The 15000-nt window shown below is 20.6% G+C and overlaps 5 protein-coding genes across 5 annotated transcripts in view; 2 read left to right on the plus strand and 3 right to left on the minus strand.

Moving 5' to 3' along the window:
• Window positions 1-145, plus strand: part of PF3D7_1403000 (conserved Plasmodium protein, unknown function) — a gene marked incomplete at both ends in the record, with an annotated part of 2532 nt that extends 2387 nt beyond the window's left edge. Inside the window, one exon of the mRNA XM_001348167.2 lies at window positions 87-145. Within this exon, the coding sequence (XP_001348203.2) occupies window positions 87-145 (59 nt within the window). The remainder of the gene's footprint in view (window positions 1-86) is intronic.
• A 498-nt stretch (window positions 146-643) lies between these two features.
• PF3D7_1403100 (condensin complex subunit 1, putative) lies at window positions 644-6511 on the minus strand (the record flags this gene model as incomplete). Its single annotated transcript, XM_002585402.1, has 1 exon — window positions 644-6511. One exon carries the CDS (start codon window positions 6509-6511, stop codon window positions 644-646), a length of 5868 nt encoding a protein of 1955 aa, XP_002585448.1.
• A 1057-nt stretch (window positions 6512-7568) lies between these two features.
• On the minus strand, window positions 7569-8634 carry PF3D7_1403200 (conserved Plasmodium protein, unknown function; the record flags this gene model as incomplete). Its single annotated transcript, XM_002585403.1, has 2 exons — window positions 7569-8032; window positions 8223-8634. The coding sequence occupies 2 exons, from the start codon at window positions 8632-8634 to the stop codon at window positions 7569-7571; spliced, it is 876 nt and encodes a 291-aa protein (XP_002585449.1).
• A 720-nt stretch (window positions 8635-9354) lies between these two features.
• Window positions 9355-12840, minus strand: PF3D7_1403300 (tetratricopeptide repeat protein, putative; the record flags this gene model as incomplete). Its single annotated transcript, XM_001348168.2, has 1 exon — window positions 9355-12840. One exon carries the CDS (start codon window positions 12838-12840, stop codon window positions 9355-9357), a length of 3486 nt encoding a protein of 1161 aa, XP_001348204.2.
• Window positions 12841-13485: 645 nt separating this feature from the next.
• The window catches only part of PF3D7_1403400 (conserved Plasmodium protein, unknown function), a gene marked incomplete at both ends in the record, with an annotated part of 3892 nt that continues 2377 nt past the window's right edge, over window positions 13486-15000 (plus strand). The window contains 6 exons of the mRNA XM_024473339.1: window positions 13486-13555; window positions 13687-13922; window positions 14082-14319; window positions 14436-14519; window positions 14622-14674; window positions 14790-14837. Of these exons, the coding sequence (XP_024329186.1) occupies window positions 13486-13555; window positions 13687-13922; window positions 14082-14319; window positions 14436-14519; window positions 14622-14674; window positions 14790-14837 (729 nt within the window). The remainder of the gene's footprint in view (window positions 13556-13686; window positions 13923-14081; window positions 14320-14435; window positions 14520-14621; window positions 14675-14789; window positions 14838-15000) is intronic.

Below are 15000 nucleotides of genomic sequence, written 5' to 3' on the forward strand. Positions count from 1 at the left end.
CTATCTTTATATGATTATAATAATATGAAAATATATATATATATATATATATATATATATATAATATACATTTTTATATGATGAAGATATGATAGAACAGGCGCTTTCTCCACAATCGGACATTTATGAAAAGCTTAAGGAGTAAAAATAAATAAATAAATAAATAAATAAATATATATATATATATATTTTGTATAATATTCACTTTATATATATTTTATTTAATCCTTTCTTTTTATCCTAAGACATTTAATTCAAAACAGACACAAGAAAAGTAGTCTTTAAATAAAAAAAGATCGAACAGTTAATTCGTATATATTATAATTATACATATAAATTAATATCTTATATATTTCTCCTTTTTGTTTTTATCATTCTTTTGAAAGTATAAAAAAAATAAAAAAAATAATCATAATTATATATATATATATATATATACATATACGTTATATTATGAAAGGATTACATGAAGACATATAAATATATCCCATTAATATAAATTTTTTTTTTTTTTTTTTTTTTTTTTTTTTTTTTTTTTTTTTTCTTTTTTCCCCCTTAAATAAATAAGCTCATAAAAAAATAATGCACATTTACATATATATTTATATTTATATACTTATAAACTCTTGAGTTATCACATATTTTACTTCCTCTCTTCATTTTTACTTTTAGTCTCCTCCTTACTAAACGATTTGATCTCGCTTTCAAAGCTGAACATGTGCCTTGTCTTATTTGTTGTCGATTCAATTTTCCCTAGTATGTCCTCAGCTAGTTCTCTCATTTTATTATCATTTTTCTCAGTCTCCATTTTATCATTATTATTATTATGATCATTATTATTGTTATTATTATTACTATTACTAATATTTGTATTATTTTGCTGTTGTCCATCTTCTGTTGGTCTGCCTCTTTTTTTCTCAGCAGCTTTCTTACATATAAGTATAAAATTATCATGTACATATTCATTTTCTCTAATAATATATCTTATTAGGGGAAAGCATTTATTTATTTTTGCTAATATTTTTTCGTCAATGTGTATATTTAAAAACACTTGCATATATAAATGTAAATCATCTGTTCTATTAATATTTACTTCTTTCATTTTTTTAAAAACCTTTTCAACAAGTGTTTCGTTATATTTACTTTTCTTTAAAAAAGTTAATAAGAATAATAAAATTTTCTTATTCATTTCATATTCTAACTTTCTATCGTTACGAACTAATACAGATATCATATCACATATATTATTAACAAGTGTTATTGGAGATTTCTTATCCAATTCATAAAAAAAAGACTTTGATCCACTAGATATTTTCTCATCACTATCTATTGTTAAATACATCATATGTACAAGCAATATACTCTTTGCCTTTACCGTATCTGTCATAAATAAATGTGTAAACACAGATACCGCCGTCCTCCGCATATTTATATCTTCATCATTTAATACTTTAAAAATATATTTATTGTATGGTTCTAGTAAATTAGGATGACGATATAATAAATCTGCATAACTTATAAGTAACATTTTTCTTATGTTAGATATAGTTTTGTACATTATGCAACTTTTGAAAACATCATATTGGAATGTCTTGCTATCTCGATTCGTTTCCTTATTATTTAAATATGTCACATTATTATTATTATACATCTTGTCGTATATTTTTTCGCCTATTTTCTCACCCCCCTTCATATCTACCTCATTCATATGCTCACTTTTTACATTTCCACTATAATAATTATTATTATTATTATTGTTATTATTATTGTTGTTATTATTATTATTGTTGTTATTATTATTATTGTTGTTGTTTTTATTCCTACTCGTATCCTCAATGTTCATACCACTGTCACACAAACTTAATATATTCATACTCATATCTCCAGATAAATCTGTCGAACCATTCGCGACCTTCCCACTTCTCAAAAATAACTGATTTTCTTCCTCGGTTATTATAGAAACGATCAACTTAATTATGGACGAATTATTAGACATAATCTTTTGACAAAACGTTTGAGATATAATAGCGAATTTACATAAAGTTAATAAACATACAAGTATCAATAAATATACCTCATAATTCATATACAATGTATCATCCTCCTTATAACCTACTTGTTCTTTATTAAAACAATATCTTACTTTTTTATCATCATTTATTATACACTCATTAAAAAATTCCTTAGGATTATTTATTATAAAAAATATTAAAGGCATAACTTTTTTTCCTAATAAATTATTACACACAATCATATGTTCAACAACATAATCAAAGTATTCTCGATCCTTTTCTTCCTTCGTACACATACCATAATTACTATCGTTCTTAGAAACGATTTTTTTTAATTTGTTCTGGATCTTTTCAGCATAGATATACGTATACAAACCTAAATGCCCACATAAAAAAATAAACTTTGTTAATGTCAAACATGAAATTTTGTTATTATTATCTCCGCTTATTTCTTTATTCACAAGATAAGGTTTACACATATTATTGTTCAGCACAAAATGTAACATATTCCTTATCTTTGTCGTAAATATAAGAAGAAAATCGTCAAAGTGTACATACATACTTTCAACAATAGATTGGCAACATTTAAACCACGTGTTCTTATCTTCATATAAACAATGTTCCTTGAATTCTCCTTTAGAATTGTTATAAAACGAATTGTTGTCACTATCATTATTATTATCATTATTATTATTATTGTTTATATTATCCTCTCCATTAACAAATTTGCTCTCTCCTCCCTTACACATCATACCATCGTCCAACACATCATTATCAACCATCTTGTCAAATATCAAATTAAACAATATGATCAACAAACTCTGTATTATTTTATTCGTCTTGTTATACTTCAATATCAATATCAACAAATTTATAAAATGCAAATTGTCCTTGTACTCATTTATAAATAACAATATCAAATGTTTTTTCTTATTAGTAAACAGAAAATGTTGATCCTTTTTCCCTTTCTTGATATTTACCGTGTATATAGAATAACATAATATTTTCATAAGGATTAAAGCGCCCTCTTTTATTATCATATTCTTATTATCACTGAATTTATCAACAAATAATATATTAAATAATTCATCTAATAATTTACCTACACTCAACGTGCTAGCCTTTTCTTGGAGCAACAAACATTCAATAATCTTTTCTATACACGATATATCTTTTAATTTACTATTTGTAGTTACATTGATTAATCTAAATGCACTGATTCGGTAATCCTCACTTGAAATATTAACATTCACAAATTCATTTATTATTATTTCCACTATTATATTATTATTACTAAATATTAAAGACCATACCTTATTCATGTCTTCTCCTGCTTTATTATTACCACATATGTGTGCTAAAATAATAAATTTTATAGCACTCTTCTGATCAGTCTCTATAGTTGAATATAATAATTTGAAACATAAATCTACACATTCATCAACTATCAAGGATATAAACAACACTTCGTTGTACATCCTTATAAGAAGATCTAATTGGTTAGAATACTTATTTCTATCTTCCTCATTTTGTATATTATCTTTCAAATGGAAATCTGAACTTTCACCTGCAATAATATCACACTTGTTAGTTAAATCAGACCTAATATTTACACGATCTAAAATGTTATTATGTCTATTATTATGTATATTATTATGTATATTATTATGTCCATTATTATGTATATTATTATGTCCATTATTATGTCTATTATTATAATTTTTGTCCTTTTCAATAATCTCATCCATATCTTCACTATCGGTACTACTATCAGATAAATTAATTTTCTTTTTGCCTTTTACATTTTTTATTCTTTTCATAGGTAATATATCACCATGAACAGTTCCATTTATATCAGCTCTTGAGGTATCATTTTTATATAACAAATTCTTTCTTCTATCCAAATAATACAAATCCTTCTTTATTCTCTTCGTGTCCAAAGGTATCATATATTTCGTTTTTACAACATCATTTGCTATACAGGATAATAAAGCAAATGCCCTCTGTCTTACTAAAGGAGATTTATCATTTATTCGCTCACTACATATTACACATATATTATTATAATAATTCAAGGGGATAAAATTATTCTCAATTAATTCATAAAATATCTTCAACAAATAACAACGCACATGTAATTTTGAATCATATTGTCTACATATTAATACATGCATTATATATGATCTATTTTTTAAACACTCCTCAAAACATAATTGTAAAAAATATAAATCTTCCCATACTAATTTATTTATTATATCTTTATATGTACTTATACTATTTTCATTAATATGTAAAGAAGACGATTTTAATAAATGATCCATTTCTTTATTATTACAAATTTTATTTTCGTTTCTTTTCAAATTGAAATATTTTTTCTTTTTTTTCTCTTTCTTTGAAATATTATACTTATTATTATTATTACACTCACTTCTTTTATTATTATTTTTTATTTTATTTTTTATTTCTTTTTCTTTTTTTTTCTTCGATTTTTCCCCTCTCTTATTACAAACATTATCATTTATATTTCTATCACTAAAAAAGTCGGTATCGTCATCACTAAAAAGGTCGCTATTGTCATCATCATCACAATCGATATTATCATCATCATCACAATCGATATTATCATCATCATCACAATCAATATTATCATCATCATTATCATCACTATCATCACTATCATCACTATCATTTAAAAAGTTATAACTATTATTACCCTTTCCAATATTATTCTTTTCATCCTCATATCCAGTACACCTTTTAATGTCCCTCCTACCATTTTTCTCCTTCCTCCTATTATTCGTAGAAAGTTCAGAATCTTTTATATGATTCACCTTCATTTCTTCACTGCCCTTGGACAAAATTATAAAATTTTTAAAAATCTCAAATATCGATTTTCTTATATAATAAATGTCTATACCTAACATATCCGTTAAATCTTTCAAATAAAATATTAAATGCACACTTAAGTTTTTAGAAAAATATTCCAAACAATTTAACATATTCAATATTTCATTCTGCATGTGTGTTTGAACACTCAAATTTAAATATATTATCGAATTTTCTTTTATATGATCTATAAACTCTTTCATTATAACTTTAGGAATCTCCGTATTCTTTACCCTTAGTATACAATCACATATATTTACACTGGTACATTTCTTACATACATTTAAAAATATGTAGGAAAAAGAAAAAGAATAAAAATTCTCATCCTCCTCGTCTTCTCTCTTTTTGCTATGCGAATTATCTTTTTCTCCAATTTTGTTATCATCATAATTATCATCATAATTATCATTATAATTATCATTATAATTATCATTATTATTATCATTATAATTATCATTATCGATATTATTATTATTATTATTGCCACTACCACCTTTATCACCTTTATCATCATCGTCATCTTCCTCCTCGTCATCCATATGCTTACCCCTTTTCTTCTTTTTCTTATTATCAACAACCCTACTTGTTTCCTTTTTATATTCCATGTGATTCAAAAAATTACCAGACGATTTAATAACAGACTTCTCAGCAGATCCAATAACCTTATGTGTATCCTTCTTCATATACAATTTCAACAAGTTCCCTATAATAATCGATATTTCCTCATGATACGTAGTGCTCATATTAAATATTGTTGTATTCTCTTGATTTAATGTATATATATTTAAAAAGAAATGTAAATATATGTCTAGGATAGATATATTAATATTGTCATATAATAAATCGAAATTTATATTACTAACTAATAAAATAATATTATTTAACAAACTATTTATATTTTTTAAAGGTATATTATTCCCTTCATCACTATCTCTTTTCTGTTTTTTTCGACCTCGTTGAACATTGATTATAATTTCATTATTATTATTATTATTATTATTATTATTATTCTGTTTTGAAAAATTAGAATTATAATATGAATTAAATATATTTATATAAATAAAGGTTAAAGCATTAAAAAATGATATTATAATTTCATTAATTTCAAAATATGTCAAGTTCCTTTTCTTTTCATTTATTGAATATTCTTTATAATTAGATTCTAAACATTCTATTATTATATTCATAATACTATTATTTTCATTTATTATTATCTCCATTTTTTCGCTATCATTATAAAATTCATCTTTCTTATGACACTTCTCTAAACATTTATAATAATTCTTAAATATATCGACACCTTTTTCAATTAATATAGTCAAACATCCAAATATCTTCTCATTCTCTATATCACTCAAATTATTACAAACTTTCATATAATTTAATATACTATCGAAACCTTCTTGACATAATAATAATAATACATTACTATAACTCTCATTAAGGTAATCAAATAAACTTATCACATTTTCACTCCTCAAATTTATGTTATCATCATCTACCAAATCACATGCATATATATATTCATTCTTTCTTATATTTATATCTTTTATAAAATTATCAATATTGTTATCAACGGGAACCTTAAACTTTTTTATCCTTCCTTGCAGCATCGTCCTTTAACATTAAAATGTTAACTTCATCAAAAAAAAAAAAAAAAAAAAAAAATATACATATATATATATATATAATAATATAACCAATTCAAAAAAAAAAAAAAAATTACATTATATCATATAATACATTATATTATATAATACTTAAGTTCATATTTATAAATACCTCATCTATCACACTTACATATTTTATGTGTCTTTACAATAAATTATCATTTTTTTTTTTTTTTTTTTTTTTTTTTTTTGTTCATCATACATTTAAATTATTTATAGAGGTAAAATGTTATCTATATATATATTTATGATTACATATATATATAAATGTTCAAAATGAAAAACATTACCAAAATTTTGAATATATTTTAAAGAAATACAAAAAAAAAAAAAAAAAAAAATGATAATTATATATAATATATTTATTTATGTGTACAAATGAAAAAATAAACACGTAATTTCTTTTATTAATATTATCTTCATATATAATAAAATGACTTCAATAAAAAAAAAAAAAAATTCATTTTTTTCACATATCAATATTTCCTTACTGAATTTATACATATGTATTTTTATATTATATTGAAAGAAGAAAAAAAAAAAAAAAAAAAAAAAAAAAAAAGGAATAAATAATGTTATATATATATATATATATATTACATGTATCAATTTTTATGTTTACAATAATATATGTGTAAAAAATAATATATGTTAAATACATGTATAAATATATTCACTTCGATATGAACTAAAAAATAAACGAAATATATATATATATATATATATATATATATATATATAATATATATATTATATATATTAATCACTAGTATAAATGTATACAAACAAAAAAAAAAAAATTCTTTCCAATTTTAAAATAAAATTAAAAATTGATACATTATTGAAATATATAAGCATCAATATATATATATATATATATATATATATATATATATATGATATATTTATTTAATAATTTATATCCTGTTGAATGAAAAAAATAATAACATTATATGAATTCATCAAAAAGAAAGATAACGTATAAATAACTATATTAACACTAACCACAATAATATCCATTATATTTTGTATTTCCATTTTTACATTTACATATAACTCCAACTCCTTTTACAACATTATTTTTTTCTTCCTCCTCAGATAAAATAGGTACACATATCGCGTCCTTATCACATCCTCCATTGTTTACCTTACAATGTTCTTCGCATTCGAAATTTTTTTCAGGATTACTTGAAAAGCCTTCTGGACAATTACAATATTCATATCCATGAGTATTCTTACAAACACCTTTTCCACAATTTAAAAAACATTTTTCTTCATTTAAAATTCGTACATTTCTAAACCATTCTTTCTGTTTTAATTTTATATTAAAATGTTCCATTTTCCCCCTCTCATTTACTTCCCTTTCAACAAATATTACACTGCTTTTATGTTTTTCTTCTTTTAATTCTTTTCCTCTATAATTTTTATTTTCATTTTCCCTGTACATTAAAAAGAAATCCTTCACTGAAAAAAAAAAAAAAAAATAATAAATAAATAAAATAACTAGCTTTTTTTTTTTTTTTTTTTTTTTTTTTTTTTTTTTTTACAATTATGTATTATATTTCCTTAATTGTTCAGGTAAATATTATATAATCATTTAAATAAAATTACAGAAATTATGAAAACATAAATGAATAAGAAAATATATAATTACCTAATACTATCTTGAATATATTCTTAATATTTTTTATCGTATTATATTTAAACAAATATATAATTTCATTTATTTGTGATATAATATTATACAAAAGAAATGATGTATTCATTTCTCTTCTTTCTATATGATTTACCAGACATTGATTTTTACTCATAAATATATTTTTTATGTCTTTTCCAATGAACTTTCCATATTCATTCATTTTATTATATTTATAATAACCATATGTTTCCTCATTCCAACTAAGTATATTTGAACCCTCTATGTATTTCCCCTTAAAAAAAAAAAGGTTAGGTATCAAATTTTTATTATCATATACAAATTTACTCTTAAATGGGTATCTATGATAAAGTAAAGAGCTACACAAATAAAAAAAGAAAACATAATTTTTCGCCATCAGAAATGTCATTTTTTACACATACATATGTGGGAAAATATTGCTACATATATATATATATATATATATATATATATATATATATATATATTGGTTTGTTTGTTTGTTTATTCAACACGACTGCTTATAATTAAATATAAACATATCATCAACAGTTCGATGATCATGTATTTGAAATAATTGTCCAAAAATATATAGCACATGGAATTATAATATAGAGAGGGAAAATATTTTTTTTAAGAAAATAAAGAAAGATGAATATATAATAATAACATAATCACAATCGAAATGTTGATTCATACATATATATATATATATGTGTGTACTTAAAAATATAATGCACATCATAGTATATATATTAAACGATTCTCGAAAAAATTCATAGTTCTATCCCATTTTGTATAATAAGACCAATCACTATACAAACCAGAAAATATAAAAAAAAAAAAAAAAAAAAAAAAAAAAAACAATGTACATACAGAAAAACAAAACAAGAAAACAAGGAAGAAAAAAAGAAAAATGATAATATTATACATATATAAATATATAAATATATATTTATATATATTAATATATATATATATTTATATATATTAATATATATATATATATATTTATATATTTATGTGTCAAATGGTACAACATAATATATACAAGTTCATAAAATTGGTTACTTTCATACAATGAATATATTTTGTACATTGTTCTTTACATTTTCATCATAACATACTTTTAAGAAATTTTTTTTTTTAAAAAATTATTTCTATCCTTTTCCTTCCTTAACATTTTTTCAATCAAAAAAATATACTCCAAATAATTGGAGGATATGCTTCCCTTTACATCCCATAATATTTCTAAAAGTTTGAAAGAGTATTTGAATTGTTTATTATAAAAACAATAATTAGCTAAATAAGTTACAGCATTAAAAAAAACTGTAGGTGAATTTCTCAAACATTGAATAAAATACAAATAACTGGTATTTTTATAATAAATTAAATTAAAATTTTTGAAGAATAAATTCGTTTTATGATATTCTTTAAATTTCTTTTTCTTTATATTATTATCCTCCCCCCCAAAAAAAAAATTATTCTTTACAAACATTTCATATGAATTGTCCTTTAAAAATTCACTTATATATATATTATCATGATGCAAATTTTTAGTTATTTTTTTTAAATATCCTTTTAAATATATGAGACACCAAAGTAAGCAATTGTTATTTGTTTTTTTATAATAATGATGAACAATAATATGTTCGATACATTCTTTTTTTTTCTCATCACTCAAAAGAAGATTAGATATATCATATTTCCTTATTAATTCATAATATTCGTTATTTAAAATATTTAAATTAATACTAAAAATCATAGAAGAAAATAAAACATTTTTCTTAAAATTCCAACCTCTTATTAACACATAAATATAATTATATATATCACCCCTTTTTAAATAGGAAGCAGACAAGAAATAATATATAGAAATATCTTCCTTAAAAAAAAGAGCCTTTTCATATGAAAAAATACAAAAAATATAATGTTTTTTATATTCCAAACACTGGCCTAAACTATACCATACATAAGTATTGTTAAAATATATAAAAAGAACTTTTAATAAAATATATATTGATATATTTACATTATTCTTGAATAAAAAATATTCTTGTGCTAAACTGATATAACTATATATATGATATTTATCTTTTTTAATACCTTTTTTAAAAAATGTAATTGACTTTTCATAATTCTTATTTAATGAATAATATTTTCCTAATATATAAAATAATTTTTCATCATAATTTTTTTTTTTATGTTTCTTTTGATAACTATGAGCCAGTAAAAATAAATCAAATGTTGAATTATTTAAAAAATATATATTAGCTAATAATTCAACATATATAAATTCGTCTGAAAAATATTTAGGAATTATTAATCTTTTAAAAGCTTTATATTTTTTCATACTCATACACATTATATGTTTTTTATCTTTATCATAAAATTCAAATTTGTTATTAGGTCCCAAAAATATAATCTGATTTTTACAATTTTTAGATTGTCCATATTGGGAATAATAATATATAAAATATATATTCATCATTTGTTTTCTTAAAATAGCATTTTCCTTATTTATAATTTTTAACTTATTAAAATATTTCAAACTTTTTTTTTCCTGACCACAGTAATAATACAATTTGGCTAGCTCGCCTGAAATGTACAGGTTATTTTTTCCCCTCAGGATTTTTATCAAATATTTATATATACATATAGAATCTTGATAACGTTTATTATTTAAAGAACAGTAATGCGCAAATCCGAATAAGGTCATAAAATTATTTTTAAAACTATGTTCTCTCAAATATTTTGTATATTTAATAAAAACATCATTAAATATGGTCTTTTTATTTTTAACATTTTCAACATGATGTACATTTTTTATATAATTTTTACAATTTTTATAACATCGATCCATATGTCCAACTATTTTTTCATTTCCTTCTTTATTCATCATTCCCTCTTCAAAAATTTGGTTGACAAAATAATTGTTTTTAAAAAAGAAATCTTCATTCATATTTGTTATAGGGTTGATATATGTGTAGAAATTATGATGGTTCATTATATTTATTTTATTATACTCATTTTTTGAAAATTCAAAGAATTCATTTTCAAACAAATGATTAACTAGTTTATCTAATTTATTATGGTTATTTATGAAATACTTTTTTTTTACATATATATATATATTTTTTTTTTTTTTTTTTTTTTCATCATTACAATTAATAGATATAGTACTATAATTATCATAATTATGTTGGTTTCTATATATTTCTTTTGGCTTTCCTTCAATTTCATGGTTATCTATAAATTTTTCTATACATATTAAGTTGTTAAAAAATATCCATGCAGTAATATTAAAATAATCTTTCTTAATACTCTTCTTAATATATAATACACTTTTATGATATTTGCCTAAATCATAATAAGCAACGCTTAATAATAAATAAAGATGTGTGTCAAAAACTATAAACTTTTTTCTCATATTTTTCATATACTGTATAATATATAAAAGTATTTCTTTTCTTCTCATATGTTCAATATTTATATGAAGATATTGTTTTCTCACATTTTTCTCATTATATATTGAGTATGAATGACTGTGCATATATAAACATAGCATTTTTATATAAAGATAAAATCTCATATTTTCATTTATATGATACTTATCCGTATTTCTCTTTTTTATTTTCACTTTTTTATTAATACATCTGTTTTTTGTATGATTAATAAATTGTTCATTTTTCTTATATATATAGCACATGTCCCCTTCTGATGTGTCATCATAAATATTATTTTTGTTTTTATTTAATATTTTATTATGTATATCTACAAAACATTTATTGCTCTCTTGTGTAGGAAATGTATTGTAATCGTTGTTGTGTAGAATAATATTAATAAAATCATATTCAAAACCTGAACATTTTTTATATAAAACAAAATTATTACATCTTCTGTTAATTTTATTTTCATATTTCATATATTTTGGATTTATAATAATATCATCATGATATTTTCTTTTTATTTCTTTTATTTTATCTTCTTTCTTATATTTTCCTTTTCTTTGTAACATGTCTAATATGGTAATATTTGCCCTGTCATTTATACGAGTCTTATGGCCTTTTACTTTCTCATCTTTTTTATGATTCTCTTCACATACCTCCTTACCTTTATTAATAAAATCGATTCTTTCAATCAATCCATTCAAATTATATTTATTCTTTACAAAAAAATTATCTTTCCATAATAAATTCGATTTTAAAAGTTGAGAAGAATTCCTTGTCGATATTTGGCACAATAAATTATATGCTTCTTTATATTTTTTTTTATAAAATAAGGAAATAATTTTTTTATATTTTGAAAATGGTTTTCTAAATTTTATATTATCAATAAGTTTTTTATTATAATTTATATGATCCTCTTTATTTTTCTCGCATTTGGATAGTTCTAATAACCATGAAGAAGTATTATTGAGGCATCGTAATTTGTACAAAATACATTTTTGGAAAAGTAAATCTTTTTTCAAATATATATCTGTTTTGTTTTCCTTTCTTCTATATGTATTTTTTTCTATGTCATCATATTTATATATTTTATCATTTCCTTCTTCTTTATAATAAAAAATATTTTTTTCATTTTTCATTTGTTTTAAATAATTTTGAATTTTCATTGTATTACATAAATGTTCTTTATTATTTGATAAAAAAAAGTACTAGAATTTCGCTTTTGTTCCTTTCTTTTTTCTTTCTTTCTTTTTTCTTTTTTTTTTTTTTTTTAATTGTTCTTATTTATTATCTTAATTTCATTTATTAAAAATATATTCCTTTTTAAATCATCATGGTCATATTTTTCCTTTCGATAGATGAGGAACATAATTATTACAGCTACAAGGTGTCTTCATAATAGATCCACAAATAAATAAATAAATATATATATATATATATATATATATATATATATATATATACTATATATTTTATAGTGTAGTATATTAAAGGCCAATACGTTTTAGAATATACATTTATTTATATATAAACTAGAAGATATAATTTAAAATATGTTTATTTTATTTTGTTCCTTTAAATAATATAAATATTAACATGTTATATCATAAAAAAGACATACTTTAGTATTACACGTCAAAAATAATATATGTACTTATAATAGATAAATGTGTCAAAAAATGTAAAATACATATATATATATATATATATATATATATATATATATATATATATATATATATGTATATATGTATATAGCATTATTATTTTCAAACATAAATCTTATAATATAAATTTTTTAATATTATACCATGGATATACTTCTTTGTACTTCCAAAGAAGGGAGGATAGAAAAAAGAAGAAATAAGATTTTAAATAAAAGTAGGTAACATAACACGCACATATATATAAATAAATAAATCAATATATATATATATATATATATATATATATATGATAATATTATAAGAATTAATAATTTAAATAAATAAAATATATTTATATCTCCATAGTAAAGGAAGATAATAATGGCACAGAAAAGAAATTAAGCGAAATAAAAAACAACTTTGAAGAAAATGACAAAGAAAATGAAGATAACCAATATTCCCTTGTAAACAATTTTGAATATACAAATAATGAACATACAGAAAATTATGCTAATATAAAAAATGATATTATTTCTAGATTAAGTGAAAAAAAAAATGATTACCTACACGAATTATCTAATAAACGAAACAATGAAGAAAAGGTACAATTCATATATTAAAACATATATAAAGAAATGGTTCTATATACATTCATATAACATAATATAAAATAAATGAAAAATTACATACATATATACATACATACATACATTCGTATATTTATATATATATATATATATCTTTTCCTTTTCGTTTTATAGCACTTTTTACAAAATATAAAGAAATATTCTACAGATACATTAACCAAAAATAATGCTTTAAATTTTGATCAATATATTGATTATAAAAATGATTTTCCTGAGCATACCTACGTATCTTCATTTCAATATAACATGATGGATGTTACTAACTTGGCTCTTAAAGAAAAGGAAACATATAAAAAGAAAGTAGATAAATATTTTTCCTTATTAAAATACAAAGACGAACAAATCAAAAAGGGTATAATAATTGAATTATTTATTTGTTCTTTTTTTGGTTCTACTAATATAAATATATACACATATACATACATACATACATACACACATACATATGTATGTATGTATTTATAATAGTCTGTGAAATCAATTCCAAGAATGTTACAACATTCATATCTTTTGTGAGAAATCAAATGGAAGGTTATAAAATATATCTAGAAGGTATATATATATATATATATATATATTTTTTTTTTTTTTTTTTTTTTTTTTTTTTTTTTTTAAAATTATATTATCTTTAATTTTATTTCTTCATTCCCTTAGATATACTCAACAAAACAAGAGACGATCTGAACGAAAAAAGGAAGCTATTATTAGTACATCAAATAATATATATATATATATATTTATTTATTTATATGTATGAGAAATTAATAAATATGCTCCTTTTCATATATATATATATACTTTTTGTACCCTTCTATATTTTAGAATAATAATAAAGAAATCCTTGATGACTTTTTGAGGATGAGAAATTTGGTATAAAAAAAAAAAAAAAAAATTATTTTTCCCTTTTATTTTTTATAATAAATAAATAAATATATATATATTGAAAAAAAAAAAAAAAAAAAAAACATAAATATAGTAATATATATATTGAAATATATACATATATATATATTTTTTTTTTTTTTTTTTTTTT

The sequence above is a fragment of the Plasmodium falciparum genome (genome assembly GCF_000002765.6).
Source record: "Plasmodium falciparum 3D7 genome assembly, chromosome: 14".
In the NCBI taxonomy this organism is placed as follows: Eukaryota; Apicomplexa; class Aconoidasida; order Haemosporida; family Plasmodiidae; genus Plasmodium; species Plasmodium falciparum.